Source organism: Penicillium rubens (assembly GCF_028828025.1).
Source record: "Penicillium rubens strain IBT 27055 chromosome Unknown utg000002l_segment0_segment0, whole genome shotgun sequence".
Classification (NCBI taxonomy): domain Eukaryota; kingdom Fungi; phylum Ascomycota; class Eurotiomycetes; order Eurotiales; family Aspergillaceae; genus Penicillium; species Penicillium rubens.
In genome coordinates, this window is record NW_026890600.1 from 8,046,418 (window position 1) to 8,073,477 (window position 27,060).

The 27,060-nt window shown below is 48.6% G+C and overlaps 11 protein-coding genes across 11 annotated transcripts; 7 read left to right on the forward strand and 4 right to left on the reverse strand.

Annotated features, from left to right (window-relative positions):
• Window positions 1-147: 147 nt before the first annotated feature.
• N7525_005477 (histidine phosphatase family protein) lies at window positions 148-1,842 on the forward strand (the record flags this gene model as incomplete). Its single annotated transcript, XM_002564733.1, has 3 exons — window positions 148-742; window positions 803-932; window positions 996-1,842. The coding sequence occupies 3 exons, from the start codon at window positions 148-150 to the stop codon at window positions 1,840-1,842; spliced, it is 1,572 nt and encodes a 523-aa protein (XP_002564779.1).
• A 785-nt stretch (window positions 1,843-2,627) lies between these two features.
• N7525_005478 (uncharacterized protein) lies at window positions 2,628-3,677 on the forward strand (the record flags this gene model as incomplete). Its single annotated transcript, XM_002564732.1, has 1 exon — window positions 2,628-3,677. The coding sequence occupies one exon, from the start codon at window positions 2,628-2,630 to the stop codon at window positions 3,675-3,677; it is 1,050 nt and encodes a 349-aa protein (XP_002564778.1).
• Window positions 3,678-4,039: 362 nt separating this feature from the next.
• N7525_005479 (transcriptional regulator family TF) lies at window positions 4,040-5,294 on the forward strand (the record flags this gene model as incomplete). Its single annotated transcript, XM_061213419.1, has 2 exons — window positions 4,040-4,528; window positions 4,581-5,294. 2 exons carry the CDS (start codon window positions 4,040-4,042, stop codon window positions 5,292-5,294), a joined length of 1,203 nt encoding a protein of 400 aa, XP_061070440.1.
• A 379-nt stretch (window positions 5,295-5,673) lies between these two features.
• Window positions 5,674-7,349, reverse strand: N7525_005480 (FAD-binding oxidoreductase; the record flags this gene model as incomplete). The annotated part of the gene is made up of 5 exons (XM_002564731.1): window positions 5,674-5,920; window positions 5,985-6,361; window positions 6,417-6,799; window positions 6,856-7,072; window positions 7,128-7,349. 5 exons carry the CDS (start codon window positions 7,347-7,349, stop codon window positions 5,674-5,676), a joined length of 1,446 nt encoding a protein of 481 aa, XP_002564777.1.
• Window positions 7,350-8,365: 1,016 nt separating this feature from the next.
• Window positions 8,366-8,716, reverse strand: N7525_005481 (uncharacterized protein; the record flags this gene model as incomplete). The annotated part of the gene is made up of 2 exons (XM_061213420.1): window positions 8,366-8,550; window positions 8,578-8,716. 2 exons carry the CDS (start codon window positions 8,714-8,716, stop codon window positions 8,366-8,368), a joined length of 324 nt encoding a protein of 107 aa, XP_061070441.1.
• A 2,902-nt stretch (window positions 8,717-11,618) lies between these two features.
• Window positions 11,619-14,371, forward strand: N7525_005482 (uncharacterized protein; the record flags this gene model as incomplete). Its single annotated transcript, XM_002564730.2, has 6 exons — window positions 11,619-12,125; window positions 12,187-12,340; window positions 12,411-13,283; window positions 13,601-13,854; window positions 13,916-14,065; window positions 14,138-14,371. 6 exons carry the CDS (start codon window positions 11,619-11,621, stop codon window positions 14,369-14,371), a joined length of 2,172 nt encoding a protein of 723 aa, XP_002564776.2.
• A 634-nt stretch (window positions 14,372-15,005) lies between these two features.
• N7525_005483 (Zn(II)2Cys6 transcription factor) lies at window positions 15,006-16,624 on the reverse strand (the record flags this gene model as incomplete). Its single annotated transcript, XM_002564728.1, has 4 exons — window positions 15,006-15,741; window positions 15,795-15,919; window positions 15,998-16,281; window positions 16,336-16,624. 4 exons carry the CDS (start codon window positions 16,622-16,624, stop codon window positions 15,006-15,008), a joined length of 1,434 nt encoding a protein of 477 aa, XP_002564774.1.
• A 395-nt stretch (window positions 16,625-17,019) lies between these two features.
• N7525_005484 (uncharacterized protein) lies at window positions 17,020-18,771 on the forward strand (the record flags this gene model as incomplete). The annotated part of the gene is made up of 3 exons (XM_002564727.2): window positions 17,020-17,194; window positions 17,242-17,392; window positions 17,469-18,771. 3 exons carry the CDS (start codon window positions 17,020-17,022, stop codon window positions 18,769-18,771), a joined length of 1,629 nt encoding a protein of 542 aa, XP_002564773.2.
• A 239-nt stretch (window positions 18,772-19,010) lies between these two features.
• Window positions 19,011-20,960, reverse strand: N7525_005485 (PAS domain-containing hybrid sensor histidine kinase/response regulator; the record flags this gene model as incomplete). Its single annotated transcript, XM_002564726.2, has 1 exon — window positions 19,011-20,960. One exon carries the CDS (start codon window positions 20,958-20,960, stop codon window positions 19,011-19,013), a length of 1,950 nt encoding a protein of 649 aa, XP_002564772.1.
• A 1,943-nt stretch (window positions 20,961-22,903) lies between these two features.
• On the forward strand, window positions 22,904-24,742 carry N7525_005486 (uncharacterized protein; the record flags this gene model as incomplete). The annotated part of the gene is made up of 5 exons (XM_002564725.1): window positions 22,904-23,322; window positions 23,378-23,988; window positions 24,042-24,288; window positions 24,337-24,460; window positions 24,515-24,742. 5 exons carry the CDS (start codon window positions 22,904-22,906, stop codon window positions 24,740-24,742), a joined length of 1,629 nt encoding a protein of 542 aa, XP_002564771.1.
• A 429-nt stretch (window positions 24,743-25,171) lies between these two features.
• N7525_005487 (FAD-dependent oxidoreductase) lies at window positions 25,172-26,612 on the forward strand (the record flags this gene model as incomplete). The annotated part of the gene is made up of 3 exons (XM_002564724.1): window positions 25,172-25,292; window positions 25,364-25,401; window positions 25,467-26,612. 3 exons carry the CDS (start codon window positions 25,172-25,174, stop codon window positions 26,610-26,612), a joined length of 1,305 nt encoding a protein of 434 aa, XP_002564770.1.
• Window positions 26,613-27,060: the final 448 nt, after the last annotated feature.

Consider the following 27,060-nt stretch of genomic DNA (forward strand, 5'->3'; position numbering starts at 1 on the left):
CAGTCCAGTCGCATCACCCGTGGACATCTACTGTACTTACCTACACGGTAAGGATCAGTTGCAACTGGGTATCTCCAAACGCCGAGTTCGGGAGGTTGAAGTGACCCGTGGATGCACTACCCCACAAAAAGGAGGTTCCGATCAACCATGAAGAACTTCATCGGAGCCACGTTGGTGACAGTTGCTGTTACAGCTACAGCGACTAGTGCATCTGCTCCTGCACCTAGCCCAACAGGTTCGAGCTATGCATCTGGTTTTGACATGGCCAAGAGCTGGGCCAATCTCAGCCCCTATAAGGACGCAGATAGCTTCGGCGTTCCGAGTGGTGTGCCGCAAGGATGTGAACTGTCTCAAGTGCATGTTCTGCATCGCCATGCGCAGCGATTCCCCACAGATTACCCGTTGGACGGCGAGGGCATGACCAACTTTGCAGCCAAGTTGACCAATTACAGCAAAGCTAACCCAGGCAAGACCGTGGCTGTGGGTCCTTTAAAGTTCCTGAACAACTGGGACTATGTTCTTGGCGAGGACACTCTTATGGAGAATGGTGCTGCGACTGAGGCTGCATCCGGTGCCAACTTCTGGGTCAAGTACGGAAGACTTTTGTACCGTGTTGGACGTGAGAATGTAGCTGCTTGGAGTCCATCTCTTAACGTTTACCCCAACGGCACAGACCGCCCGACACCGGTGTTTCGCACTACCTCCCAGGAACGTATTTTGGAAAGCGCACGTTGGTGGCTCAGTGAGTGGAACTCTCATCTAATTGGTCAGTCCTGGATAACCAACTAACCTCTTCGACTAGGCGGTTTCTTTGGTAACAGTGGAGCCAACAGCTCTTACGACCAGTATGATCTTGTCGTGATCCCTGAGCAAGCTGATTTCAACAACACTCTCGCTTCTTACGAAACGTGTACGTTTGATTATACTGAAGGGTGAGCGAAAAATCCTCCGACAATGTATGTGTAGCCATGAAACCGTGTTAACAAAAGCCACAGCGACAACGCTGCTAAGATCTTCATTCCTCGATACACAAAGGATGCTCGCACCCGTCTGTCCTCCTACTTCCCTCCCGACTTCAACTTAACCGCCATGGACGTTCTTGCTATGCAGAACCTCTGTGTCTACGAGTACACCAGTCTTGGCGGCTCATCATTCTGCTCACTTTTCACCGAGCAAGAATGGAAGGACTACGAATACAACATCGATGTACAGTACTATGGAGACTACGCCTATGGCTCGCCGAGCGGTCGCGCCCAGGGCATTGGCTACGTTCTAGAGCTCGCCGCTCGACTTGAGCAAAAGCTCATCACCTCAAGCGATACAAGCATCAACTACACCTACACCAACAACGAAGCCCAGTTTCCATTTGGCCAGCCCTTTTACATGGACATGTCTCACGATGATATCATCTTGTCCGTGATCAACGCCCTCGGTCTAGACTACTTTAAGTACGGCCCCAAGGGTTTGCCCGTTGACATCGACCATGCGCCTGAGCGCAACTTCACTCTCAGCCAGATGACACCCTTTGGTGCACGATTCATATCTGAGATCTGGACTTGCCCTCGCGACGTGTCATTCGATTACTTGGACCCTGTTCTCTACACCAACCCTAGCATCAAGTCCACTGCCAAGACCACGGAGTACATTCGTTTTATGCTCAACAATTCTCCTCTCCCACAGGATGGACTTATCGGTTGTGAGGAGTCCAGCAATGGTTTCTGTCAGCTCGATAAGTTCTTACGTGGCGTGCCCACTCTGAAGGACAAGGCACAGTTCCAAAAGGCATGCTTTGGTAACTATACCACCGGAAGCCAGGTCGGGGATGGTGCTCCTGAATCTTAGACCGAACACGGCGATCTCTATATACGTACATAAGTCCATTTTTCTATGCCCTGTACCTATACCATGTTACTATACCAGATAAGAGTAATAAGTCTTGAAAATATCAGTTAATCTCATGACTTGAGAGAATACAGTATTTCAGCTGGGTTTTCGTCGCATGGTGAACATGCATATACGAGTCCTTTACAGAGTAATCGCTTTAGTCATTCATGTCAGACATCAACATAGTCTCCCCATGCCATAAATAGGTACCCGGTAGAGTGCTATATAAATTAACATCTATGCTGATCCAAATTGGCCCAAAGCTGGATTTGCGCTGGCTGAGTCTCCTTCATCTTTTGCTTATGAGATTGGCTGTTCCTACCGTTTATCTTTGTCTGCAATCTAAGCCATTATATTGAGATCACCAAAAGACAGGTGCGAGGGTAGACCTCGTTTTTCTTGCTATTTACCTTAAACCCGACCATTCCGTTAAGCCCGTTCGTAGCGCCAAGAGCCTTACTGCCTGACCTGCCTGACACCCTTGCCATGCCTCTATCTTTCGCTCTCAGCGTGAATGCAAGATGGGAACGGCACCTTCCGTTCGGCGGAGATCGTGCTAAGTCCGGGTTGGCCAATCAGAACGTAGAACGGCACCGTCGAGTTCCCACCTATCTAGAGTTCTAAAACGAAGTATATGAAAGGCCATCAAAACAACAAAACTATTTATATCCTCGATTGACACGCACATTTTTTTTATTCTCTTCCGTCCTATACTCCATTTTCATCCCTATCAAGTCCGCAAAATGCCTTTCTATAACACTTACCCGGGCTTCCTTTATCGGCAGTTCCTGATCTGCCCTTCAAAGGCCCCGTCCACCACTTCCCTTCGCGGAAATGCGGGTATCGTGACGGGCTCCAACACTGGACTGGGTTATCAAGCCTCAGCCCAGCTTCTCGGGCTCGGACTATCCCATTTGATTTTGGCCGTCCGCAGCATCTCGAAAGGCGAAGCTGCCCGGGAATCCCTTCTCGCTTCACTCTCCGCCTCCGCCAAATCTCCCGTGGTCGAGGTCTGGGAGTTGGACATGGGTAGCTACCCCAGTATTATCGGGTTTGTCGACCGCCTTAAGCGCTCCGAGATCCTGATTGACTTTGCTCTTCTCAACGCCGGTGTTGCCAACACCAACTTCACCGTCAACCAACCCACCTCCCACGAGTCAAGTATCCAAATCAATTGGCTAAGCACCGCTCTCCTAACTCTGCTATTGCTGCCTGAACTCGACCGTCAAGATGCCAAGAACCTCAACCGCACGCGCCCGGTGATTTCCATCGTCGGAAGTGAAACAGCCGCATGGGCCAAGTTTCCCGAAGCTCAGGTGTCTACCGAGCAAGGAATCCCACTTCTCGATGTATTGGACGACAGGAGTCACTTCGACATGATCGATCGGTACTATACCTCTAAGCTGCTCTATCAACTCTTCTTCCTCGAGTTGTTTGGCAAACGGTCCAGAGCCAAGCTCTCCACGGGCACCATTCTCAACTTGGTCAACCCCGGTTTTTGCTATGGCTCTGAGTTGCATCGCACGGCTGAGGGTGCCTTTGGTAAGGTCCTTGGTGGCATGAAAAGAGTCATTGGTCGCTCTGTCTCTATTGGTGCTCGTACACTGGTTCACTCATCGGTGCTGGCCGGTGAACCTTCCAATGGCATGTACCTGAGTGACAACAAGCCGGCTCCATTTGCCGGATATGGAGACAGTGATTCGGGTAGAATAATACAGACCCAGATGTGGCAGGAGACACTATCCGAGTTGGGCCCGGTGGTGGACATTAGCAAGCTGCTGTCGGAGATTTAATTGATTCTCAGGATGTTTTTTTTTTTTTCTTTCTCGTTCCTTTTTGGTGTCTTGCTTCTTGGTTCTTGTCCTGTTTTTGCCATGACTGAGGCCGGTGTTAAGTTTGTGACATTCGTGACATTCCCCAATCTTTGTTGTGTTTTCCTAGGTAGTCGTAGTTTTAAATGAGAAAGATTGAACCTGATCAACATCCCATCCAGGGATCGACCCATGGATTCCACGGTTGCTGACTAACAATAAGGTTCCTCCCGATATCCCGCGTTCAGAACCTTGGTTAACATGCTTAGGTCCCACCTGCTGCATATTCCGACGTCGGAGGAAGTCTGACTACGTACTTGATTACAGACAGCATCCCCAGTGTCATGGCTTCACCCTCATTCCATGCGATGGAGCCATCCCAACTATTACATTATCTGCCTACGTATCGGGTGCTGATCTGCCTACGTTGCAACTACGCGATTCAGCCTGGTGCAGTCGCTCGCCATCTCAAAGAAATCCATCATCTTCGTCATTTATCACGCCGACCGTTTGTCGACTACGCCTCGGGATTTAAACTAAGCCAGCCTAGTGATGCCGTCTTGCCCGATGAAACCCAGTTTCCGGTGCCTTTACTGCCTGTCCAAAATGGGCTAGCGTGCTCGTTTGCGGGCTGCGCCCATCTTTGTGTCACAGCCAAGCGCATGAAGCAGCACTGGGTGTCTGTACACCGCATCTCTGCGTCAGAGCTTGGAGATTTTTGGGACCCAGTCCCGCTGCAGACATTTTTCCGGGGAAATGCTCTCCGCTACTTTACTAACCCGGCGTTGTTGATTTCGTTGTCGTCTGACAAATCAGGTGGACTGACAAACACGGTAAGTAGATCAATGGCTATAGCCATCATTGCCTTGCTGATTATTCCTCCAGACTTCGGCAACCCCGGCTTCAAGCGAGAATCGAGAATCGAGACCTTACCAAATGTTGATCGCAAGCGACGCAGGCCTACTAGACCATTATCGGAACTACACCTACAAAACCCTCTCATGCGGCCCTGAGACAGATGATGCGTTTCGAATCATTGTCCCACAGCTAGCCCACCAGTTTCCCTTCTTACTCCATGGCATCCTATCCTGTTCCTCACTCCACCTTGCTTCTATTGACCCCAAAAATCGATCGTATTATACGATTCAGTCAATCCAACACGCAGATCAAGCGGCTCCTGCATTCCGATGGGCAACTATGAATGTGGATAGCAATAACAGTCAGGCGGTCCTGGCTTTTGCATTCTTCCTCGTCGTTTACGCGCTAGGCTCCGAGTCTAACGACCAACCGTTGTTTTTGAGCAAAGATAATAACCAAGGAGAAGATGCGCCTTCATTGGAATGGATTGAGATCCTCCGTAATGGCTGCTCCATGCTCTGCCCCGTCTGGACGGAACTCACCACTAGTCCATTGGCACCTTTCACGGCACTTTGGCGGGATGATCTCGACGTCCCTACTAATCCTAACGACCCACTACTAATCACACTACTCTCCGTCATTCCGGAATATGAATCCGAATTGACTGACTACTATATATACCGCGATTCCGCGGTCAAGTTGGCACAGGCCTTTGCATTTATTAAGCGTTATGACTCATAGCCAACTATTTGGGATGTTCTTAATTCATGGCCAATGCGCGTTTCACCCGAGTACCTGGCCCTATTGAAACATAACAGCCCAGGCGCTTTGCTGCTGTTGGCCCACTATGCTATCCTTCTACAGCCACTTCGGGAAGAATGGTTTCTAAAAGGTCGAGTCATGGAATTGATACATGAAATTGCGCGACGATTAAATGGCAATTGCTCGCGACAGATTTGGGAAGTGTTTTCTGCGTTGCAGCGGGAACACTTTGCGAGTGATGCTATATAATTTAAGCGCTTTGATTTGGTTCATTAGATAGTGTTTTTGCAGGGTTCACATGCCAGGTACAAATACCTAGGTACGTCCCGGCAACCCTATCTACCAAGGGCAATAAACCTCAGTGAGGCAATCCATTATTATAGCTGAACAGACCCTTGGGATCCCAATTCTTCTTCAGCTTTAATAACCGAGGCAGCTTTTCAGCACCATACATAGCATCCAATCCCTCGGTGCCATGGGCATAGCTGACGTAGATGTGCAAATCATCAAATCCGCTGGTAGTGTTGAAGGCCTCAAGGGCGGAAAGGCCAAAGTCGTCTACCTTATCGCCGATGGAGCTATCGACAACGCTAAATGTAAACATCCTAGACAGGCGTTAGATGCGTACCTAGATTCGCATGTCCATGCAAGTAGGGAGAGAAGGCTTACTCATGAGCACTGATTTGGCGGTGCGGATAGGCAGTGGAGTCATCTGCAATAGCAGTGACGGCCTGGATGGGGAAGTACTCCACCTGCCAGGCACTTCCCGAGGCAGAGGGATAGTCATTCCAAAATTGAACGAGCTTGTTGAAGAAATCGATGTGTGTCGTTGCGTCAATGGAGCGTACGCCAGCGGCCCACATATCGTGCTTTTGGCCCTTGGCGCAGAATTCTGTGACCAGTCCAAAACCGGCAGCTTCGTTGATTGCATCCCAGTTTATCATGGAGATGTTGCGTTGAATATAGGTCAGGTCGAGAAAGGGGGCAATTAGATTGAGCCCTTCTTGCTTGGAACCGGGGTAGACGGCATTGAGGAGGATAACGGGCTAAATGGAAGGGTCAGATGGTAATCCTGTTTTTCTTGGTCTACAGGGAACTTACTCCTATGGAAGGATAATTCATGGACAACGCATACAAGGACAGACCGGCAGGCAGGGTTATATAACTGGCCAGAGTGTTGAAAAAGGTTTCGTTGAGGCTGGCAGGGAACATGAAGTCGGCGTGAAACACATTGCCGTCGTTTGTCAGGTCGTAAACTTCGTATGTGGCCGAGGTGACAATGCCATAGTTGAATCCAGCGCCACGAAGGCCCCAGAAAAGGTCTTCGTTCTGCGAGGCAGAGACAGTGATGAGATCGCCAGTAGGGGTGACGAGCTGGACCGACTTCAAAGCATCAAGGATGAGACCGTGAAGGCCTTGGTATCTACCAACACCACCTCCAAGGGTAGCGCCCACCATCCCCACGCAAGGGCAGGAGCCAATTTCTGTTCGAAAGGCGTTAGAGAAGACGGTCAAGAGACCGAATGAGGTGAATCCTTACGAATCTCTTTTCCAGCTTTGAAGAGAGGTCCAACCACTTGAGAGAATTTAGTAGAGCCACCGATGGTCATAGTCCCCTGATCTGTATCGATAGTGACGCCATTGAACAGGCCCAAATCAATCTTGAGACCATTTTGAAGAGCCCCAAAAGAGGTACTATATCCATGGCCACCACCACTGGCCAAAAAGGGGACATTATGCTTGAAAGCGTATTTGACCTGCGGTATTATACGGTCAAATGGGAGAGTGAACATCTAGAGAGATAAAACGTACGACCGTCTGCAAATCGGCAACGGAGGCAGGCTTAATGGCCAGAGAGAAGATGGGTTCCTCCCAAGCGGTCCATCGCTGGACGGTGTCGGTCCAATTGGCATCGCTAGGATAATAAATCTCTGTGGACGAGGAAAGAGTGGGGAGAAGAGTAGAGATATCAGAGGCGGCTACTCGAAAGACGAAGGAGAGAGCTCCAAGGAGAAAGAGCAGGGGAGATGCCATGGTTTCCTTGCATGCGTATGCCGATCAGCAGGAGTTGGCCTAAATATTGGGTCTCAAATCTGTTCTGACCTCTTTATTCCGTGTCCAGTCTAGTCTTTATAACTCCGGGATGGTCATTGAGCTGACCGCTCTACCTCTTAGGCCCCCCACCCGAATTGATTACATAATGGAGATCAGCGGACCCGTGGACCAAAAGAACGCACTGGCGCGTGTTAGCACCTCCACTCGTTCGTATGTATGTGGAGATTCCTGCCCCTCCGTGTACAGTGGGACCTCCATATTGGGCGAACCCTTCATACCCAGATATACCGCCCTCCAAATTCTGCCAGTTCTGCCAGTCTAAAACTCCTAAGCGGTATTCCTCACACTATATAACGGGCAGGCGGTATACAGGGCGGTAATATGTGGTCCCACTGTACTTTGTAAGACGAAATATCTCCCGTCCGTTGCCCATCTCACGTCATACATAGCTGATATAAATGTCTAGCCCTCTCAGCTTCCTAGTTCTAGCTTTGACTTAGGTCCTAGCTTCTCAAAATACGCAAGGGGGAAGTTGTGTATGGCAGAATATCAAGGAATATATGTGAGGGTATTTGATATAGATACGACACAATGAATGATCAGACTGTAGGTATTGCGACGGACGAAGAGGAGAAAGAGAGAGAGGGCAGGCAAACAGTCTGGGTTCTATCCTATGGTGACGTCTCAGACATCCAACATCCCCCTCGTAGAACCTCATACCCCGTATCAAAGCCTCCGATTCTGGCATACATAGTAAAACCCTGCATTTTCATGTGGATTTAAATTGTGCAAATTAGCCCGACAAAGACCTCAAACTGGTCTAGGAATTCCGGTTTATATAGTAAAAAAGCATGCATTTTGGTCAAGAAAGATCGTACATTTTCATTGATTGAAGCATTTGCATACTTATATAGGTTGTATACGATTCTTATGCAGGTCCATGCGCGCGATTTCCACGTCCTCGGCTCCTTCCTCTGGCGTACGGTATTGCTGGTTTAACGGGGTAGGGTAAACGAAAAGAGCGGCTCTGCGGGTGTCTCGGTGATTGGCTGGGTGTACGACTGGGTACTTAGGCTCACATCACCAATGTCGATTTCGTCTGTATCAGTCAACTCCGCGTCTCCCAGAGTCACGCGCATTTCCCTTGCCCACCGTTCGATCCGAGCGGCCGCGGACAGCTCTGTGTCCTATAGGCCGGGGTTAATACCACAGTATTCCCGGAAACCCTTCGAAGCGAGTCTAGGAACGGTATCAACAGGCTCGGCATAGTCCCGCACGGGCATCAGTAAACTCCTGGCCGTGCTAGAAGACTCTATAGGACGTCCACGAGGGCTCCTAGGAAGCATGATTGATGAAAAAACGTTCAAAAGGATGAAAATTGATAAGTATGGAGAGATGTGTGAAAAGTCAACACCTGCCTGAGCGCTCCCGGGTAACGATATTACCCGTAATAGCGTCGATTTAGGGAAGGTGTGCTTGATGCATTCGATTATTGCAATCTGGAAAATGCTGTGGCCTTGGCTGCTGTCCACGCCGACGATATCTAGCCCGTCTCTATAAACCTCTGGAGGCGGACCATGTCCGCGTCTTGGTGCTGACTGCCGCAGGGCAGAGCAGCTACTTAGACGGAAGCTTTGAGGCAAGAGGATGGTGAACATTCTTCATCAAGTCGCGCCGGGAAAGTAGTGAAATCAGGGATCACTTCCCAGTCCACTCTCACTTCTCAGTTGAAGATAATTTCTTACCCAAGGCAAAAGTTTCCGCGGTCTAGCTATACGCTCTGTTGAGCTTGAGCATACGCCTATACAAGCGAGCAAGTCTGAAAGGCAGTTTGCCCCGCGGATGGGGCTCGTGAAATTGGATGATCAGAGGAGCATCCAGCCTGGCCAGTTGAAACTCCCAGACGGAAGCGTAAAATATAGTGGCCGTAAACCCCGTTGAAGTCATTCCATGTAGGAAGTCGTTCCATGGGGTCTCACCCGGCAAGGAAGTGACAATAGGGTTAAATATATGACATGAAACACTTCCAGTGCACGCGCACTGACAGAAAGGGTTACTTCGTGACCAGCGGGGTGTGGATAGGAGTGCTTTCTCAAACCCAGCGATCTGCTGAAGAGTCTGAGGTCTGCCCAGGTGTCGTGACCCGGTGTGTCATTCCACAGCTTGGTAAGTTCAAATTCCCGACTCTGCTCCATAATATATTGTCAAACTGGGATATGGCCTCCATTAGGCTATATACATTAACCGTGGTTTTTGTGTTGGTCGAGTGGAATAATGCCGTATTTTATTCCAACGTATATTCAGATATATTCTGGGCTCCAATCTCATCGGTAAAGGGGCTCCAGGGGTAATCCATTGGGGTTGGGACACTGAGTATATTGGAGCCCAAAAAAAAGGGTTAGACCCCAGGATCATATAGTGCTTAGCAACACAACCAAGCAACTCTCACATAGTCCATCGTCGCCACCTCACTGGCTGTCGTAAAGTATTGAGGTCCAACCATCAGGTTTCGGAAGCTTTGCAACCAATTATTTCCTATCGTTCACCCGAAGAAGAAAAGCCTTGTTGAAATTCCCCTCTGGGAGCTTCTGCAGTCCGGCGCAGGAAATTGACCCAGTCGCCGGAGTCACGATTGTGACGAGTTCTGCCGGGTTAAACGACACGGCGACGAGAAAGCCGTTCCTTCTCATTCCAACGCCATCGTCCCGATGTGTAGCGATCAGGGTTATCCATATCGAAGTCGTGGAGATTCCGTATTGTATGACAGGATTGCATGCGATCGTGGCAGAAGAAAATATTCGAAAACGTGTCGATGTGGCCCGAAATCCGACGTCGAAACCTGGCTATGTCAAGGACTTGCATGATGAAGCTGCTGTAGCTTTGCAAGCGTGTAAATGAGACCTCGGTTGGAGATGCCATAAACCCTGCGTGCGTGCGACTTGTCGCGGAAGTGAAGTCCACGCATGTCGCGTTCAGAAAGTAGGTGTCTTGATCACATGCCTCACATGACCGGGTGTCGCGACTATCTTGTCTCTTTTCGTTCTATCCCTTTCGCATGCCTCGTTGCTATTCCGGAATATCTGCGCGTAGTCCTCACCAGGAGGGGAAAAAATAATTCAACCAAAGTATGTAATGATAATAATGGGGACAGCTAATGATGATCGCTACCTACTTACATGTAACTCTAGATAGCTTCATTGGGATAAAGAAACAAAGACGCAAAGTGAAATCTCACGTAACTGCATAAAAGCAATATACTGCGTCAATGCACCAATATACTAGGATATGCTAACAACCAAGATTTCCCAGGCTCTTTGGTAAATTCATTGAATGTTTATTTAACTTTTAAACAATAAGTAGTAGGGACTCCAAGTATGCACATGTGTGGTCTTCAATCAAAGTTGCCCATAGTTAAAGTGATGATGTCATGTTGGTCCCGACCTCGGTAGGTCTATATTAGTAGACGTACGGTGTATGGAGTATGGCCGAGAGTATCAGATATTGTACCTTACCCAGATTTATCAGCAACGATCACTAAAGATTTGGACACCTGGAGGTCTGTGTACCAGTTATGAACGAATTCGGTTCATGCCCGAAGATCTCCCGGCTGACATAGATAGGGATAGATATTCCCTGATTGGTTATAATTGGTTATGTAGGTCCTCGTGGATCCCTAATTTCACGTTATTCCACCCTTGGAACCCGTAATGACTTCATAGGTAGCTTTATCAATTTCCCCAGGTCTTTGAGTGGCAATCCGAATGGAATATTCTACAAATCCATTGAATATGCAGAGATGGGCAATAGAAGAAGTACTCTGACGTCAAAGTAAGTGGGGAATGCCAAGGAAGGAAGGGAGCTTGGGCAGATCGCCCAGATCGACACTTTTTTTCGGGTTTTTTTCTTTTTTTCTTCTCTATTTCTTCATAGATATTCACTACCATACTGGAGGATTGTACATGTGGTGGATAATATAACTACTTAACTGTATAATGATACAAATGCTGAGATCTTTAATACCTTCCATTATATCAAAATCACAATGCCTATATCTTAATCTATACTACGTTGTACGCCACGGGCGCCACCACCCTGCAGTGTAGATCCACTATAAATCCGGTTTCAGCCCGTGCCCAAGAAAGTAGACGAAAAAGTCTGCACATACTTTGTACATGCTCCGTGTTTGTACATATAACACCTGGAGAAGGTTCACAAACCTTTTCTCTCTACTCTTTGCTCCATCCCAGGATGTCTAACCCAGAGCACCAAGAAGCTCAAGCTGTTCACAGCGAGAGTAGATCGTCATCTGCCAATGGCACCGACAGCGAGTCCAACGCCCCGGTCGATTTATCCGCCGCACTCGAGAAAAAAGAGACAGAACGCTCCGACGGAAAGCGCGAGCTGAAGGAAAGAGAATGCTATGAGATCCTGGGATACTGCTGGCCACGATGGAAGAAATGGACCTATCTGGCTGCGGTCGCCTTCGTTCAGGTTTCTATGAACTTCAACACCTCGGTCTACCCGGCTGCTGTCAAGGGTTTGTCCGAGGCTTTCCACATCAGCGAACAGCATGCCCGCACTGGCCAAATGGCTTACCTAGTTACTTATTCTATTGGTTGTGAGCTGTGGGCTCCTTGGTCCGAGGAATTCGGTCGCTGGCCTATCCTTCAGCTCTCCATGTTCTTGATCAACATTTGGCAACTCCCTGCAGCCCTTGCGCCCAACTGGGGCAGCCTTGTCGTCGCTCGTGCATTGGTTGGTTTCTCCCTTGACAAGCTAGTGTTTTCACAATTTGATAAACTAACATGATACTTAGGGTGGTCTCTCTACTGCTGGTGGCAGTGTCACCCTCGGTCTGATTGCCGATATCTATGAGCCTGAAACACAACAATTCCCTCTCGCATTCATCGTTTTGTCCTCTTGTATCGGTACCAGTATTGGTGGTGTCATTGGAGGACCAATTGCGCGATGTAAGCAAGCCATTCCTTTACCTCGTGTACCGTTTTCGACCTATTTCTAACAGCTATGTTTGATATTTAGTCCTTGACTGGCAATGGTTCTTTTGGATTCAACTCATCTTCGGAGCAGTTACCCAGTTCATCATCTTTTTCATGCCCGAGAGTCGTTCCACTATTATCATGGATAACGAAGCCAAGCGTCGCCGCAAAACCGGAGAAGACCCGAACATCTACGGACCAAACGAGCTCAAGAAACCCCGTGTCTCCCTCAAAGAAGCCGGCAGGATCTGGGCACGTCCATTCTACATGCTTCTACGCGAGCCCATTGTCCTCTGTCTGTCTCTTCTTTCCGGTTTCTCCGATGCTCTGATCTTCACCTTCCTCGAGAGCTTCGCCATCGTGTACAAGCAAGGCTGGGGCTTCGGTACACTCGCTCAAGCGTGGGCCATTATTCCAATCAACGCCGCCTACTTCATTGCCTACTTCAGCTACTTCCCGTGGTTCATACGCGATCAAAAGCTTCGACTCAGACATGGTGATGCTGCCATCCCACCCGAACGCCGTCTCAAATGGCTTCTCTTCCTCGCGCCGCTCGAACCAATCGGTCTATTTGGTTTCGCCTGGACGTCCTTCGGCGACTCGAAAAACGTGCACTGGATCGGGTCAATGATTTTCTCCGGCTGTGTCGGTATCGCAAACTATGCCATCTACCTTTCCTCTGTTGATTACATGGTCGCTTCCTATGGCGTCTACTCTGCTTCTGCGACTGGTGGTAATGCTTTCGCGCGTGATCTTCTTGCTGGTATCTCGGCGATGTACGCGTCGCCTATGTACAGAAATATCGGCAACAAGTGGCATGTCGAGTATGCAAGCACCATTCTGGCGTGTCTTTCTTGTCTAGTTGTGACTCCTATCTATATTTTCTACTGGAAGGGACCGCAGATTCGCGCGAAAAGTAAGTTCGCCTCTACGCTTGCTGCGGACAGAGAGCAGAACAATGGTCGGCGTGTCAGTAGGATCAGTCAGGAGCCTACTTATTGAGCTTTGATCTGGATATGCAAGTGCATTATCCGAAGCATGTGAAATTGCGCATATATATACGTTTTATTTTTCACGTCTCTTATGTATATATGACTCGTCATCCTTATTGACCATCTCATGACTGCTACATGATCTTGGGGTTGGATTTCGATCCATATCCCATTACAAGTTGATAGACGAACTAGACTCAAACATATTCAATTTTTCAGAATATTAATTCCTAATTTTTAGGAACGCATGATAAACATATGATGAGACACAATAACCAACGAGAGGAGGAAGCGTTGAGGTTGGGTGGGGAAGTCCACGATGGATACAGCAAGGATATGCACTCTCCTACATCCACGCACTTCCCCCATAAGAACACCATTGATTTATATCCCCTTTCTCGTGCATCCAACCTCCCTAACCACACCACCGGCAAAATGGTCATGATCACAAGCACAATCGAAATAGCCGCGCCGCCCACCAAAGTGCGTGAGATTGTATGTACAGCTGAATCCCAAATTCTTGGTAGGACGAACTGACCAGTTCTCGCCCTACCAGCTCCTCAACTTCTCAGAATACCCGGAATGGCATACGGAATGGCTCAAGAGCATCGAGCTCAAGGACAGCACCAAGACCTCACAGGAACTTTCCTCAGGCGACAAAATTGAAGTCAACATCGAGAACTTCAAATTCGTCGCTGAAGTCAAGGTGAGAAAAACCATCTTCCCCTGAAACAAAAAAAAAAAGAACTTAAGCTGAAGATTCTCACCAATGCCAAAGGACAACACTGAGAGCTTGTTTTCTTGGCAAGGCCCGCCCGTAGCTACCATTGCTGGCTTGCATAAATTCCATATCGAACCGGCCAACGATGGTGCTTCGACTGTTTTCACACAGACGGAGGATCTGAAGGGTCTCCTTGCGTTCATTATGAGCCCTTCTCTGCTTGGGAAAAAGATGCGTGCCCATTTCGATATCTTCCACAGGGATCTGAAGGCCCGCGCTGAAACAGCCTAATTTGGGGGCTGGATTTGGTGCACACGCACAATTTTCTGTTTTGTACACGCACCTTTGGTTTCAGGTTGAGGTATCGGCGCCTTACCTCTACTAACTAGATACATGTATATATGCGGACATGGCCACGTAGGGAGATCTTGGCCACAATCATAAATAAATGGATCCTTCTGGGAGCACAGTATCCATTAAGGAAAACACGCTTGTCATGGTCATCTGGACTGTCTAACTGACAGCGGAATGAGCGGTCTCAATTAAATAAGCGATCGCGTGATTCTGCGCTCGCTAACAATGGCGTGATAGCATGGCCGGGGACCGGGCCTTAGACGGCTGTGTAGTTGTGGCATGCCTAGCAGGTTACACCTCACACTTGTGGCCCTGGGCTATACCTAAAGAGATATGGCAATGTAACACTTCCCCTAGCGTGGTAAAAACCATCCCCCTGACAGACGATTGCTGATTAAACGCCCACTTGGCAGACCAATTAGCTTTGGTTTGATCGCGTCTCACAGGTAGCCATCTTCTTTTGGGTCGCAACGCTTGTTATGATAATGCCATGAATGAAGATCATTTCAATGATCAAGGCTTTTTGACAAGTCATGCTCTGCCCATGGAAACTGTCGAATGAAACTGTATTTCATATGAATTCCACTCTACTACTATACGGTGAGACCGATATCGAGAGGTCCGGTAGTACTGATTGATCCTTGAAATCGAAGATAGTATCCCAATGAGATCGAAAGAGATCTTCACTCTGCGGTTTCTCCAGCCACAAAACAGTCTTGATGTGGGTGAGGGTGTCACCGAAGTTGCCCAGTTGTAGAGCAGCAGCTATATCTTGTGCCCTCTTCATAAACCACCCGTGATGAGCCGTGCCAGCCGAAGCCACCAGTCCGACCGCAGCAAACCAGACATCAAGTGACTCATAGACTCGTGTTGACGCGAGGTGCTCGAGGTGCTCCATAAATCGTATCACAATCGTATTCTGTATGACTGCGTGCGAGTAATATGTTGGTCCCTGAGCAATAAACATGTAGAGTATGATTCCATAGCGAATGGATTCCGTCGTCGGTGATGACGGTGATATTGCTGTAGCTGGCGCCGAGAGTAGGAGACGGTGTATGACAAAACAGGTAAGGTCGTGAAGTTGTGTGGCCGGTAAAGGTATACTGCGCGCTCGCTGGAAGATGTTGCGCAGACGATTGAAGACATTATTAACGGCATAGTCCACTTCGATGGTGCTGACATTAAGTGACTGATTGTCGAGCGCGGTTGAGTCAAACTGCCATTCGGGGATGGGAGGAATGCCATCTCCAATGCCGAAGTCATCCTGGGTCTCGAATTGAGGATGACCCATGATGAGCATCGATACCCTTTGGGATATGTCAATAGCAGTCCTCTTGGTCGCAGAAGGGGCTTGGCTTACCAGCTGACCATCCTCGCGGTAAGTGGGCTTGTCTGCCTTACTGCGTTGATGCCACCTCTCATGTCGACCAGCCTTTTTAATCCGTTGACATGCATTTCACCAACTTTTATATTTCCTTTGCCGAACTAAGAGTCATACATAATGAGGGATTGGTCCGAATTATAAAACAGCCAGAAAAGAGGGTGCTTATGGTAGTATCTCACCTCGATGGTTGCCAAGGTGATGACTGAGTTCATAGTCCCATCTTGAACAGCCAGTGACATGTACTCAACTTTGCGTCGCAGTAGAGCCACCGAGTCTACCATAAGAAGTTCAGAGGTCTGAAACCCTTTCTGCGCCAGCAGCTCTTCGTCAAGACATGCCGTCTGAAGAGAGACGTGAAATAGGGCAGGATCCCCTAGGGCAAGCGGCCACCAAGAGACCAAGAACGGGTTTGAAGTGGCATTAAGGTCGAGAGGGTAGTATTGGAACGCGATTTTGTGGAGGACTAAATGGGTAAGCTAAGCATTCATCCTCAACGCTTTATTGGAGGCCTACATACAGCCGTAGATCAGACGTTGAACGTGTTCTCGAGGAAGTCTAGTCTGTGGATACGAATCAAAAGGATCAAGAGAACCGAATCTGTAGTTAGTTAAGGTCCCGGATTCATCTAATGGGCTTGTTGATGCCCCATTCTGCCACCCGGAAGTTGCCGGCCCCGTCGAAGGTTCGTTCGCATAGGCGCACTCGACTTGCCGCTTAATGCAGCGAGAACAGCGTGGTGTGCGGAGATCGCAGCTGGACTTTGACCTGGCACATGCGGCACAGGACCGGCGGAGAGATTGGCGCATTGTGAATGGATATTCGTGGACATCCAGAGGGGAATGTTTTCGCTCTAAGAATAGCTCAAGCTGGAACCCCACACCGCCTTTGGGATCGCGATGTGAATCAAAGAGTTGGAAGGTCCCAAACTTGGGTCTTGACAGAAGTCGGCTCAATGTTGGACTTCCCTGGCGATTATTCCGTTATATGTGGACCTCAGGTTAATGTCCCGAGCCCAAATCAAAAGAGGACTAGACCCCGCTTTACCCCTGCTTGGCATCGGAGTCTAGTCCTAATCGGGTAAAGTGGGTATCCCAGTATATCATGCCATCACAAAGAAACCTTCCCTCCAGGGCTACCTAGATATTTCCTGCCTCTTTTAAAGAAGGGTCAGTTTGTTGATTTGCCCATACCATCTACCATTATGAACTCCAACATGGCTTTTGAGATGTCCAACATCTCCCTCGCTCAGAATGAGCTGCCGCAAATATGGCCTTCCAACCACCGCAAGTTTCAAAGCTGCTTGGCTTCTTTGACGAGTTTCTCAGTCTGGCAGTACGCAGTAACATTTCTAATTGCCATATTAGTCTATGACCAGGGTAAGCAGAGCCGTCAAGACCATAAGAATTTGCTGATCAGTCTCTAGTGATGTATATCAAACGAAAAGGCTCTATAGCTGGGCCTCCACTCAAGATACCGCTCATGGGTCCATTTATACAAGCCTTGCACCCGAGGTTTGAAGGGTATCTTGCACAATGGGCGAGTGGACCACTTAGCTGTGTATCGGTCTTCCACAAGTAAGCACGAACACCTGTCGTGTCATCAGACTCTTCCATCCCATCAAATTACTCAAACTAACTCAACTTACTATAGATTTGTCGTTCTAGCCTCCGACAGAGACATAGCGCACAAAGTGTTCAAGTCACCAGCATACGCTGAGCCATGTATAGTACCGATCGCCAAGGATATCCTAGGCCACAAAGCATGGGTCTTTCTTCAGGGTAGAGATCACGCCGAGTACCGCAGGGGGTTGACTCCCCTATTCACCAACAGGGCCATGGCTACATACCTACCGGTGCAAGAGAAGGTTCTGGCCCATTATTTTGACAAATTCGTTGCTGCCAGCAAGGGAAATAAGGGACAACCAAAGGAATTCATGACCATGTTTCGCGAGATCAACTGCGCACTTTCTTGCCGCACGTTTTTCGGAGATTATATCTCCCAGGCCGCGGTCAAGAAGATCGCAGACGACTTCTACCTCGCCACAGCCGCCCTCGAGTTAGTCAACGTGCCTCTGTCGATGTACATTCCATTCACCAAGCCCTGGCTCGGGAAGCGAACTGCCGACGCTGTGCACGCTGAGTTTTCAAAATGCGCAGCTGCATGCAAGGCAAACATGGCGACTGGAGTGACGCCAACGTGCATCGTAGACCACTGGGTCCTCCACATGATGGAATCCAAGCGCTACCAGGAAAGAATCGCCGCAGGGGATACTGATGCCGAGAAGCCAACGAACATGATCCGCGAGTTCACGAATGAGGAAATCGGAGAGACATTGTTCACTTTCCTCTTTGCCTCTCAGGATGCGTCGAGCAGTGCCACGACTTGGCTATTCCAAATCCTCGCCCAGCGGCCCGACGTGCTCGATAAACTGCGTCGAGAAAACCTGGCTGCTCGAGGTGGTGATAAGAACAAGTCCTTCGATCTTCCAATGCTCGAGTCGCTCACGTACACCAATGCAGTTATCAAAGAGCTCTTGCGCCACCGTCCACCTGTTATTATGGTACCATATCTCGCGACGAAAAATTTCCCTGTCACGCCCAACTATACCGTCCCCAAGGGCGCTATGATCATCCCGTCCTGTTATCCAGCTTTGCACGATCCGAATGTTTACCCTAACCCCGATAATTTCAATCCTGAGCGTTGGATCTCCGGGGATGCAGAGTCCAAGACCAAGAATTGGCTGGTATTTGGTGCCGGTCCGCACGATTGCCTCGCAAGAAAGTACGTGCCGTTGTCTATGGCTGGTATGATCGGGAAAGCAGCTCTGGAACTTGACTGGAAACATCATGCCACGGACAGATCAGAGGAGATTCGAGTTTTTGCTACGCTGTTTCCAATGGTTAGTACACTACCTTCTGGTATTGTCCCGATCGTTCCTTTTACTGACTCTTGACTCAGGATGGATGCCCGTTGGTGTTTTCAAAACGTTCATAGAGCCATCCTTTGCAGTTATCGGGATATAACTGAGATTCTTCGCCCGGACTCTTTCACGATGAAATGATATCCTTTGTGAAGACAGTTTTAGCACTGTCAACCTGTACAAATCGGGTTTATCATATTGGTACATTCATCTCTCTCAGGCTATCGTACAAACAAATACACATCTCGCATGCGCCCAAAATGTACAAAAACTCACAATCCTGCCATGGCCCTGGTGTTCCCTTCCTTAGAAAGCAAGTGATTGATCTTTTCAACAAGCTCATGAGTCCCATAAGGCTTGTAGATGATATCATCCATCCCAGCATCAATCATTTCCTCTTGTTGTGCGTCTCTGACATTCGCGGTGACTCCTAGAATGGGTACATGTCCTCCAGTTTCCTTTTCAATGTCACGAATTGCTTTCGCGGCACGGTTTCCATCCATCACGGGCATCTGCTGGTCCATGAGAATGCAGTCGAATGGGTTATCTCTATTCGCCTCCACAGCCTCTTGCCCATTGCTCGCCACCGACATGTTAAAACCCAGTGTACTCAACTTGCGGGATATTATTCGCCTGTTGATGACGTTATCCTCAACCAAGAGAATACGCTGGCCATCGCCGGTTAGTTTCTCTTCATCTGGAGGACTTTGATCGCCCCCCTGGGCCTTCTCATTCTCAACCTCGCGGGCTATACTGCCGGTACGAATTGTGTCTGCGCCCTTTGGGCCACCGGGCTGTGCCTCGAAGATGATATCTTCAGGAGGGCTTTCCGACATCTGGGGTTCATCTGTCGTTTCATTGACACCGCGCATTTCATTTCCCAGTGACTCGATATCAACACAGAGTTTGTCGAGTGTAGAAACGTCGAAACTCTGATCCCCTTCACCGGCTTCCTTGGTTGTTCTGCGTACTTTGAAAAAGAACCCAAACGTGCTTCCATGGCATTTTTTGGAGCTCACGCCAATCTCACCTCCATGTAGGTGGCAGAGTTTCCTACACACGTTGAGACCAAGGCCAGATCCACCGTAGATGCTTTCGGTTTTGGGCGTTGCCTGATTGAACCGTTCAAAGAGCCGTTTCTGGGCTTGCTCGGTGACCCCAATACCAGAGTCCTTGACGGCAACCATGATATACGCAACTTCGCCATTTCCCCATTCAGAATTATTAGTCCCGTCTTGGCGGAGTGCTGATTCACCCGAATCGAAGAAGACGATGTTTGGCGGGTACGAAGTCGGACGCTCGATTGAAGCACCCACTGAGACTCGGATCGATCGCTGGCCCTCCGATTGCGCGGTGAATTTGATAGCGTTCGAGAGTATGTTAACGAGCACCTGACCCATTCGATCTAGATCTGCCATGACCCAATCGATGCCGCATTCGGCATAGGAAACATCGGCCTTGTATTCGAAGCGGATTCCGTGCTTTCGGAGCTCTGGTCGGAATATCGCCATCGGAATGGTGAGATGTCGCTGTGGCTGGACCTTCCGTGGCGAAAGCGGCAGCATCGACGCGTCAAGTTTTGAAAAGGTGAGAACATCATTGACTATTTTCTTTTGATGCCTGATGCAGAGACTGATTGTCTCGGTTGCCTCGGTGATGCTCGTGACTGAGATTTCATCCGGTTTCTTGTTATAGATGGCCTCCTGAATATCCTCCGTGCAATGTACAATGGCAGACAGAGGATTGCGAATTTCGTGACTGATCATATCGATGAATCGTTCTTGTTGCTTCTTGCGTTCCTGCGCCTCCTCCGCAGCCTGCCTCTGTAGAAGTTCCGCCTTTTTCTCCGGAGTGATATCTGCGATTGTACAGATAAACACACCACCATCGCCTAGCCCAAAACATTGTACATCTTTATCATCCAGTCGATCCAATGTCATGACACACCAAATTGAGTCCGGGTCACGCGTGTGGTATTCGAAACGTAGCGGTAGTTTGGAGCTCGCGACCTCCCGATACCCAGTAGACACCCGGTCGTAGTCGTCTGGATGGACCGAACGTAACCAACACTCGGAGAAGTTGACGCTGGGGCACGGGATGAGTTCACGGAACCGGCGATTCACGGAGACCAGTTCATATCGGTGGCTGAGGATGGCGACGCCGTTCGGTAGGAGGTCGGCCAGCTGTTGTGCCGAGACGTTTTGATTGAAATTGAAAGTCATCTATTTCTTCGCGCCGATTCGCGCTTCTTCCAATATCAATGGAAGAGACGTCGGGCACCGATAGAAAATGTTTGATGACTGCCCAATGAAGTGTTACCAGCAAAAGATTCGGGTGGCGCGCATGGCAGGTGAAGCTGAACCACGATCGTCGATCTTCCCGTCTGTAAATTAATTCATGACTGTAAGCCAATGTGTAAGCCAATATGTTGTATGTGTTGGCTTTTATGTGATCCCTGTCAAAAGCAGGGCTATGACGATATATAATATTGTACGTCATTGTGGATTCCTCTCAGTCTCCCGATGTGGAGGTGAAGTATCCTCCAAAACGTTGTGATTGGCAAAAGAGACCAAAGTGATGTCCACTTGGGGGGTGACCCTGAAGGCTTGGCACATGGCCTGCATCGTGACGTCATTGAACTATAGCCGAGCCCTATCTGACGAGAGAAGCCTCGGATATACAACATAGTCATGAGCTTCTGCTTTGCTTTTAAAAAGTTCGTATGTGGTCATCTTAAACCCAGTGACTCTGGCTTTCTGCTCCACTCATAATATCGGTGAAGTATGCATCGTCCTAGTTCTTACATATATTTAGTCTAACACGGAGATATCTATTTCATGATTACCACGGAGGACAGAGTACATTGCTGGTTTGTACGAAGCAGAGCCCTTGCAATTATGTAGAAGTATATATAGAATATAATACAATATTGCAACCTGGTAACAGCGAATTAGTATAACAAAAGGTGAAATATGTGTGTGTGTGTGGTTCTGAAGCATATCATAGTACAGTAAGAGTCACATGTACGAATTCTATAACATGGTATACTTCCACCATAAAGACTTTAGACGTTTAGATAACTATAGCAGATAATCACTACCAATCAACAATGGTTGATCATGCTGGTCATCTTGGTCAGAGCTTTTGCTTGACTGGCGATCAGCTTGGCAAAAACAGGAGAGAAATGTTCCTATTGCCCACGTTTGGCTTGGCAAAGGCGATCCAGGGCATACCGTAGTTTATCCATTATTCATCAATTTGACAAGTCCAGTAAATAGAGATCATTCGTCAGTGGCCACGTTATAGGATGAGTGGAACCCGCGTGCTCCATTAGAGAGTCGTACTCCGTATGGAGCACAGAATATGCAAACTGCTAAAAGGAGAATTAGGGAGATTTTAAATTTTCGACGGCCGAGAAGACCGGTCCTCCACTCGGAAGGACCAGAGGTCTAGAAGACAGCCAGTGGATGATGAATGTGGGATGAGCTGTCGCGGCGGGAGAGTGAAAAATCAGCGTGGCGAATCCCGAATTTTGACCCGGTACCAAAAATAGTAGAGATAGAAAACATTCCCTTTGCGAAAATCCAAAATACTAGCTAAATCTTATAGGTACTTTTATAAGCCCATATAGTTCTGAAAAAGCCAGCCTTGGAGTAGCCCTAAAACACCCAGTTGGCCTACGAGCCCCTACCGGGATGCCGTGGGTCTTAGCGCTCGGCCCGATAACTTTTAAGTTTTTTAGTAGCAAAATTGTAGATTCCAAAGCCGATAGCCATTCTCAAAACGCCATTGATGTGTTGGCTCAATAAATTGTGAGCAATAGGGCCGCGATGCATATGCATTGCGTTATCAGAGCCACATTTTAATCACGATAATCCTATACTAACTCGCATGTGCTAAACGACAGGGCCAGTGATTCCTCCTCTCCACTCCTCGTGGGTTTATCGTGGGTCTTCCCATCTCAAAGAGGTAACCCGAGAGAACATGCTCCATTCTAAGATCTTGCTCAAAAGGGTAATCCGAAAGGCATCACTCCACTTTTTAAACTGGATCGATTGAAGATTTTGATTTTTAGTTTGATAGTAAATCGTATATTAGTCTGGAAGTAGGTACCAATGCTACCCTGGCCATCCGTTTCCATCTTCATTTCGTTTTCACAATCACAATGGGCATTGTCGACTATTTCAGTCGACCACGTGGCCACCAGGCACATGGTGGTGATGAAACACCCACCATGGAAGCCCCAAAAGTAATCGAGCCTAATGTAATCTCTAGTCCGGACTTCTCGGGCGCTGTTACACCTGCGCAAATGCTCCCTTCGCCGGCTGGGAGCGAGGATACCCTTATTTTTGAGAAGATCCCGCATCAATTCGGTCGCCTGGCTTCTTGGAAAGGGTCTTTGATTTTGCTTGTCACCTCCGGCTCTCAGTTTCTAGACAATGTCTTCATGACGAGTGCCAACATTGCCCTGTCGTCAATTCAACAGGATTTCGACGTGTCTAGTACCGACTTGCAATGGATGATTTCTGCATACACTTTGTCGTTTGGTGGCTTCCTTTTGTTAGCCGGTGCTTTGTCTGATCGGTATGACTCTTCCTTCCGTTGTCTCAAGACTTTGGCATAATGCTAACCTGCCCAGATATGGACGAAAGAAGATCCTCTGTCTAGGTCTTGCCTGGCTTTCTCTATGGACCCTAGCCATTGGATTTGGCCAATCGTTTATTCAACTTACGGTGTTCCGTGGCATTCAAGGCATTGGAGCTGCGATGACTGTGCCATCTGCTATTGGCATCATCAGTTCCTACTTCAGCGGTGTTGATCGCACCCGTGCACTGTCAATCTATGGAGCCTCGGGAACCCTGGGCTTCTGTACCGGTCTCATCTTTGGTGGTTTCTTGACCTCTTCGTTGGGCTGGAGATACATCTTCTACCTGATTGTTATCATCACTGGATCTTTGGGAATCTTGGGCTTTATCGTCCTCCCAAGCGATGTTCCTTCCGAAAAGAAGCATGAAAGAATGGACTACATTGGCGCAGTGATGTCGACAGCTGGCCTGATCCTGCTCCAATTTGTCCTGTCCAGCGGTGGAACCTACGGCTGGGACCAGCCGTTCATTATTGTGCTGCTGATCTTGGCAGTTGGTCTTCTTGTTGGATTCACAATCCTTGAGAAGTACGTCAGCAACCCTATCATGCCGCTTTCTTTGTGGAAGATTCGCAATTTCGCCGGTCTCTGGGTTATTGGTTTCAGTGAGTTGCCTATTTTCCGAACTCGTGCTTCGAGCAGTGCTAATTATACACAGCTGGCTATGGCACCTACCAAAACGTTATTTATTATATTGTCCTTATGGCACAGGAAGTGGACAAGCTTTCGGCTGGTGATACGGCCCTTCGCTTCTTGCCTATGGGAGCGATCGGCTTTATTGTTTCTCTTGGAACAGGGAAACTCCTCGAATTCATGAATGGAAAGCACCTTCTCATTATGGGACTGGTTCTGGCTGTGGTCGCTCCCATCTCGAGTGCTTTGACTTCTAATCCTGAATCAGGCTTGTATGTATCCTCATTTCCTTTTGCATCAAACTATACTAACTCTCGCAGTTGGCTCAATGTTCTCCCCACCTCCCTTATCAGTATCTCATCCGTGTCTTTTATCTTCGTCACGACTAGCACTGTGGTACTCACAAGTGTACCGGTCGAAGTCAAGAGCCTTGCTGGTGGCATGGTAAGTTTTTCCTTTCTTGCACTTCCACTTTTATATACTAACATCATAAACCAGCTCAACACTGCATTCCAAATCGGCTCTGGCGTTGCATTGGCTATCTCCGCGGCTGTTACCGATGCCGTCGATATCCAGCAAGGACATGGTCTCGCGGAACAATACGCTACCGGTCTCTGGTGCTCTGTCGGCCTAGCTGGGCTTGGGCTGATCATTGGTATCGTTTCCGTTCGGCACAAGGGTATCGGACCTAAAGATAGATTGGGTGCCGGCCCGGTTGCTATTTAAAGCCTTGTTACGACTTCTTTTTGGGTACCTTTTTTTATAGATGGATGATAGATAGACTCACTTTTTGTTTTCCGTTTGGCATTCGTATTTAAATATGATGGATTTAGCGCTTGGTTATCATGGCGGGGAAATGAGGCGGATACACGGTATTTTCTCTTAATATCAAAATGATCGCACACTTAACGTGCCTATCCCGGCACATGGTTTCATGCCCAGGTGGTTCTCGGCATTGCGTACTCTGCCCCTTGCTTTGGGCTCTACTGCACCGTAGATGCATCACACCGCTTGTTGCGGTTGCGGTTGCGTAGCCTGTAGTAGCCCGACAATATATTTCGATGATTTCCGAGTCAGGACAGGAAGTTACATATATTTTTGGAATTGAACCTTGACAGTTTTACATTCTCTTCCAGAAGTATTATCATCGCCGTCATGAATGCACCCGAGGAGCGGACTAAATACGAGGGTACGGAGAAGAGCACGACTCATATACCCCCAAACACGTCTCAACCTGCTGTCAGCGACCGTAAAAAGGTCCTCATCGTTGGCGCTGGTAAGCCTTCCTCCTTTTCCCGACCCATTTCAAAACAGGAAATTCCTCGCAAATAACTGACATCTACCTAGGCTCGGCTGGTCTCGCGCTAGCCCATGGATTGAAAAAGGTGGGAGATAGCGGTCGCGCCTCGTCCACCACACTAGCAATACACACTAACAATACATGCTTCAGGCCGGGATCCCTTTCTTAATTTTCGAAAAAGAAGAAGCACCAACTCGCAAACGAAACTGGAGTATAGGACTGCACTGGGGCTACGAGCCACTGCAATACCTCGTACCCGCAGACATTTTGGCTGGACTCGAGCAGGCGCAGGTTGACCCGCACATCCCGACCACGCACAATGATAAAATTCCCATGGTCAATGGTGAGAGTGGAGCTCTGATCACAGAGCTGAAGTCGTCCAAAGTGTACCGTCTGCGCCGAGACAAATTCCGGGCAATGTTGCTTCAAGGCATCGACGTACGTTGGGGGAAGCGTCTCTGTAATATCACTCAATCCCCTGCCGGCGAACATGTCACTGCGAAGTTCACGGACGACACAGAGGTCACTGGTAGTCTTCTCATTGCGACCGATGGTCCACACTCGACCACACGTACACTGTTGCTTGGCGAAGAAGCCGCCAAAGTCACACCGATTGATTACGCCGCAACTATGTGTTTCACTCGACATACGCGTGAGCACGCCCTGTTTCTACGTGCCCATCCCCACCATCCGGTACACCAGGTCGGTCCTCATCCTGAGGGTTATTGTGGGTGGATGAACATCCATGACGGAGACGATATGGACCATCCAGAAAACTGGATCTTTACCCACTACATCTCCTTTCCAGAACCGCGCGACTATGTCAATACACGAACCGTGCGAGAACACGCCGTACATCAGAAGGAATTGGCCCGTCGGTTTGCCGACCCCTGGCGCAGTGCCTTTGAGTGGATGTCTCCCGATAACGAGGCCTGGTATGCTAAGCTTCGAAACTGGGACCCAAGTCTCCCGGAGCATCGGTGGGATAATCATCAGGGCCGGGTAACTCTGGCGGGTGATGCTGCCCATCCGATGACTTACCAGCGTGGCCAGGGGCTCAATCACGCTATGAAGGACGCTTACACTGCATGCAAGGCAATTGAGGCATTCTGGAATCAGGGTAACTTCATCATGGAGGAACGTGCCGAGGCCATACAGATGTACGAGAAGGAGATGATCATGCGGACAGGGGAGGAAGTTCGTTTGAGCGAGGAGACCACTCTAAAAATGCATAATTGGTCCAAAATTATGCAAAGTCCCCTGTTGCAACACGGAATGACAGTCAAGTCTAAGTAAATCTGATCAAGGGCCCGGTCTAAGAATGGATAATTCCCGACAAGCCGCCCGAAGAGCTGGCTACGAAATGGATTCGTTAAAGGTACTTTGATATGTTTAAGCAATCCTAGATTGTAACCCATATATCTGATATGTAAGCATTGATATGCGAGGTATGCATCTTTAATACAGTAAGGGTTTGAAGGTGGTTTATTGTCTTCCCAGGTAGTTATGTAGGGACCAATTACGGCCTGGTAAATAAGGCAACGAACACCCATGGACCCACATCACGTGTATGTCACATCCGCATTTGGACACGCGATGCATTCATAGTATTCATAGCAAGCTGTGCCCGGCACTTGAGGAATGTAAAGGGGAAAAATGCTTTTTTTAGTAATATTTGTGTGGCATTCAGAAGATTGACTACGACTTGGACCCTTCCAATGTGGTGATGTGGTGTGAATACCTT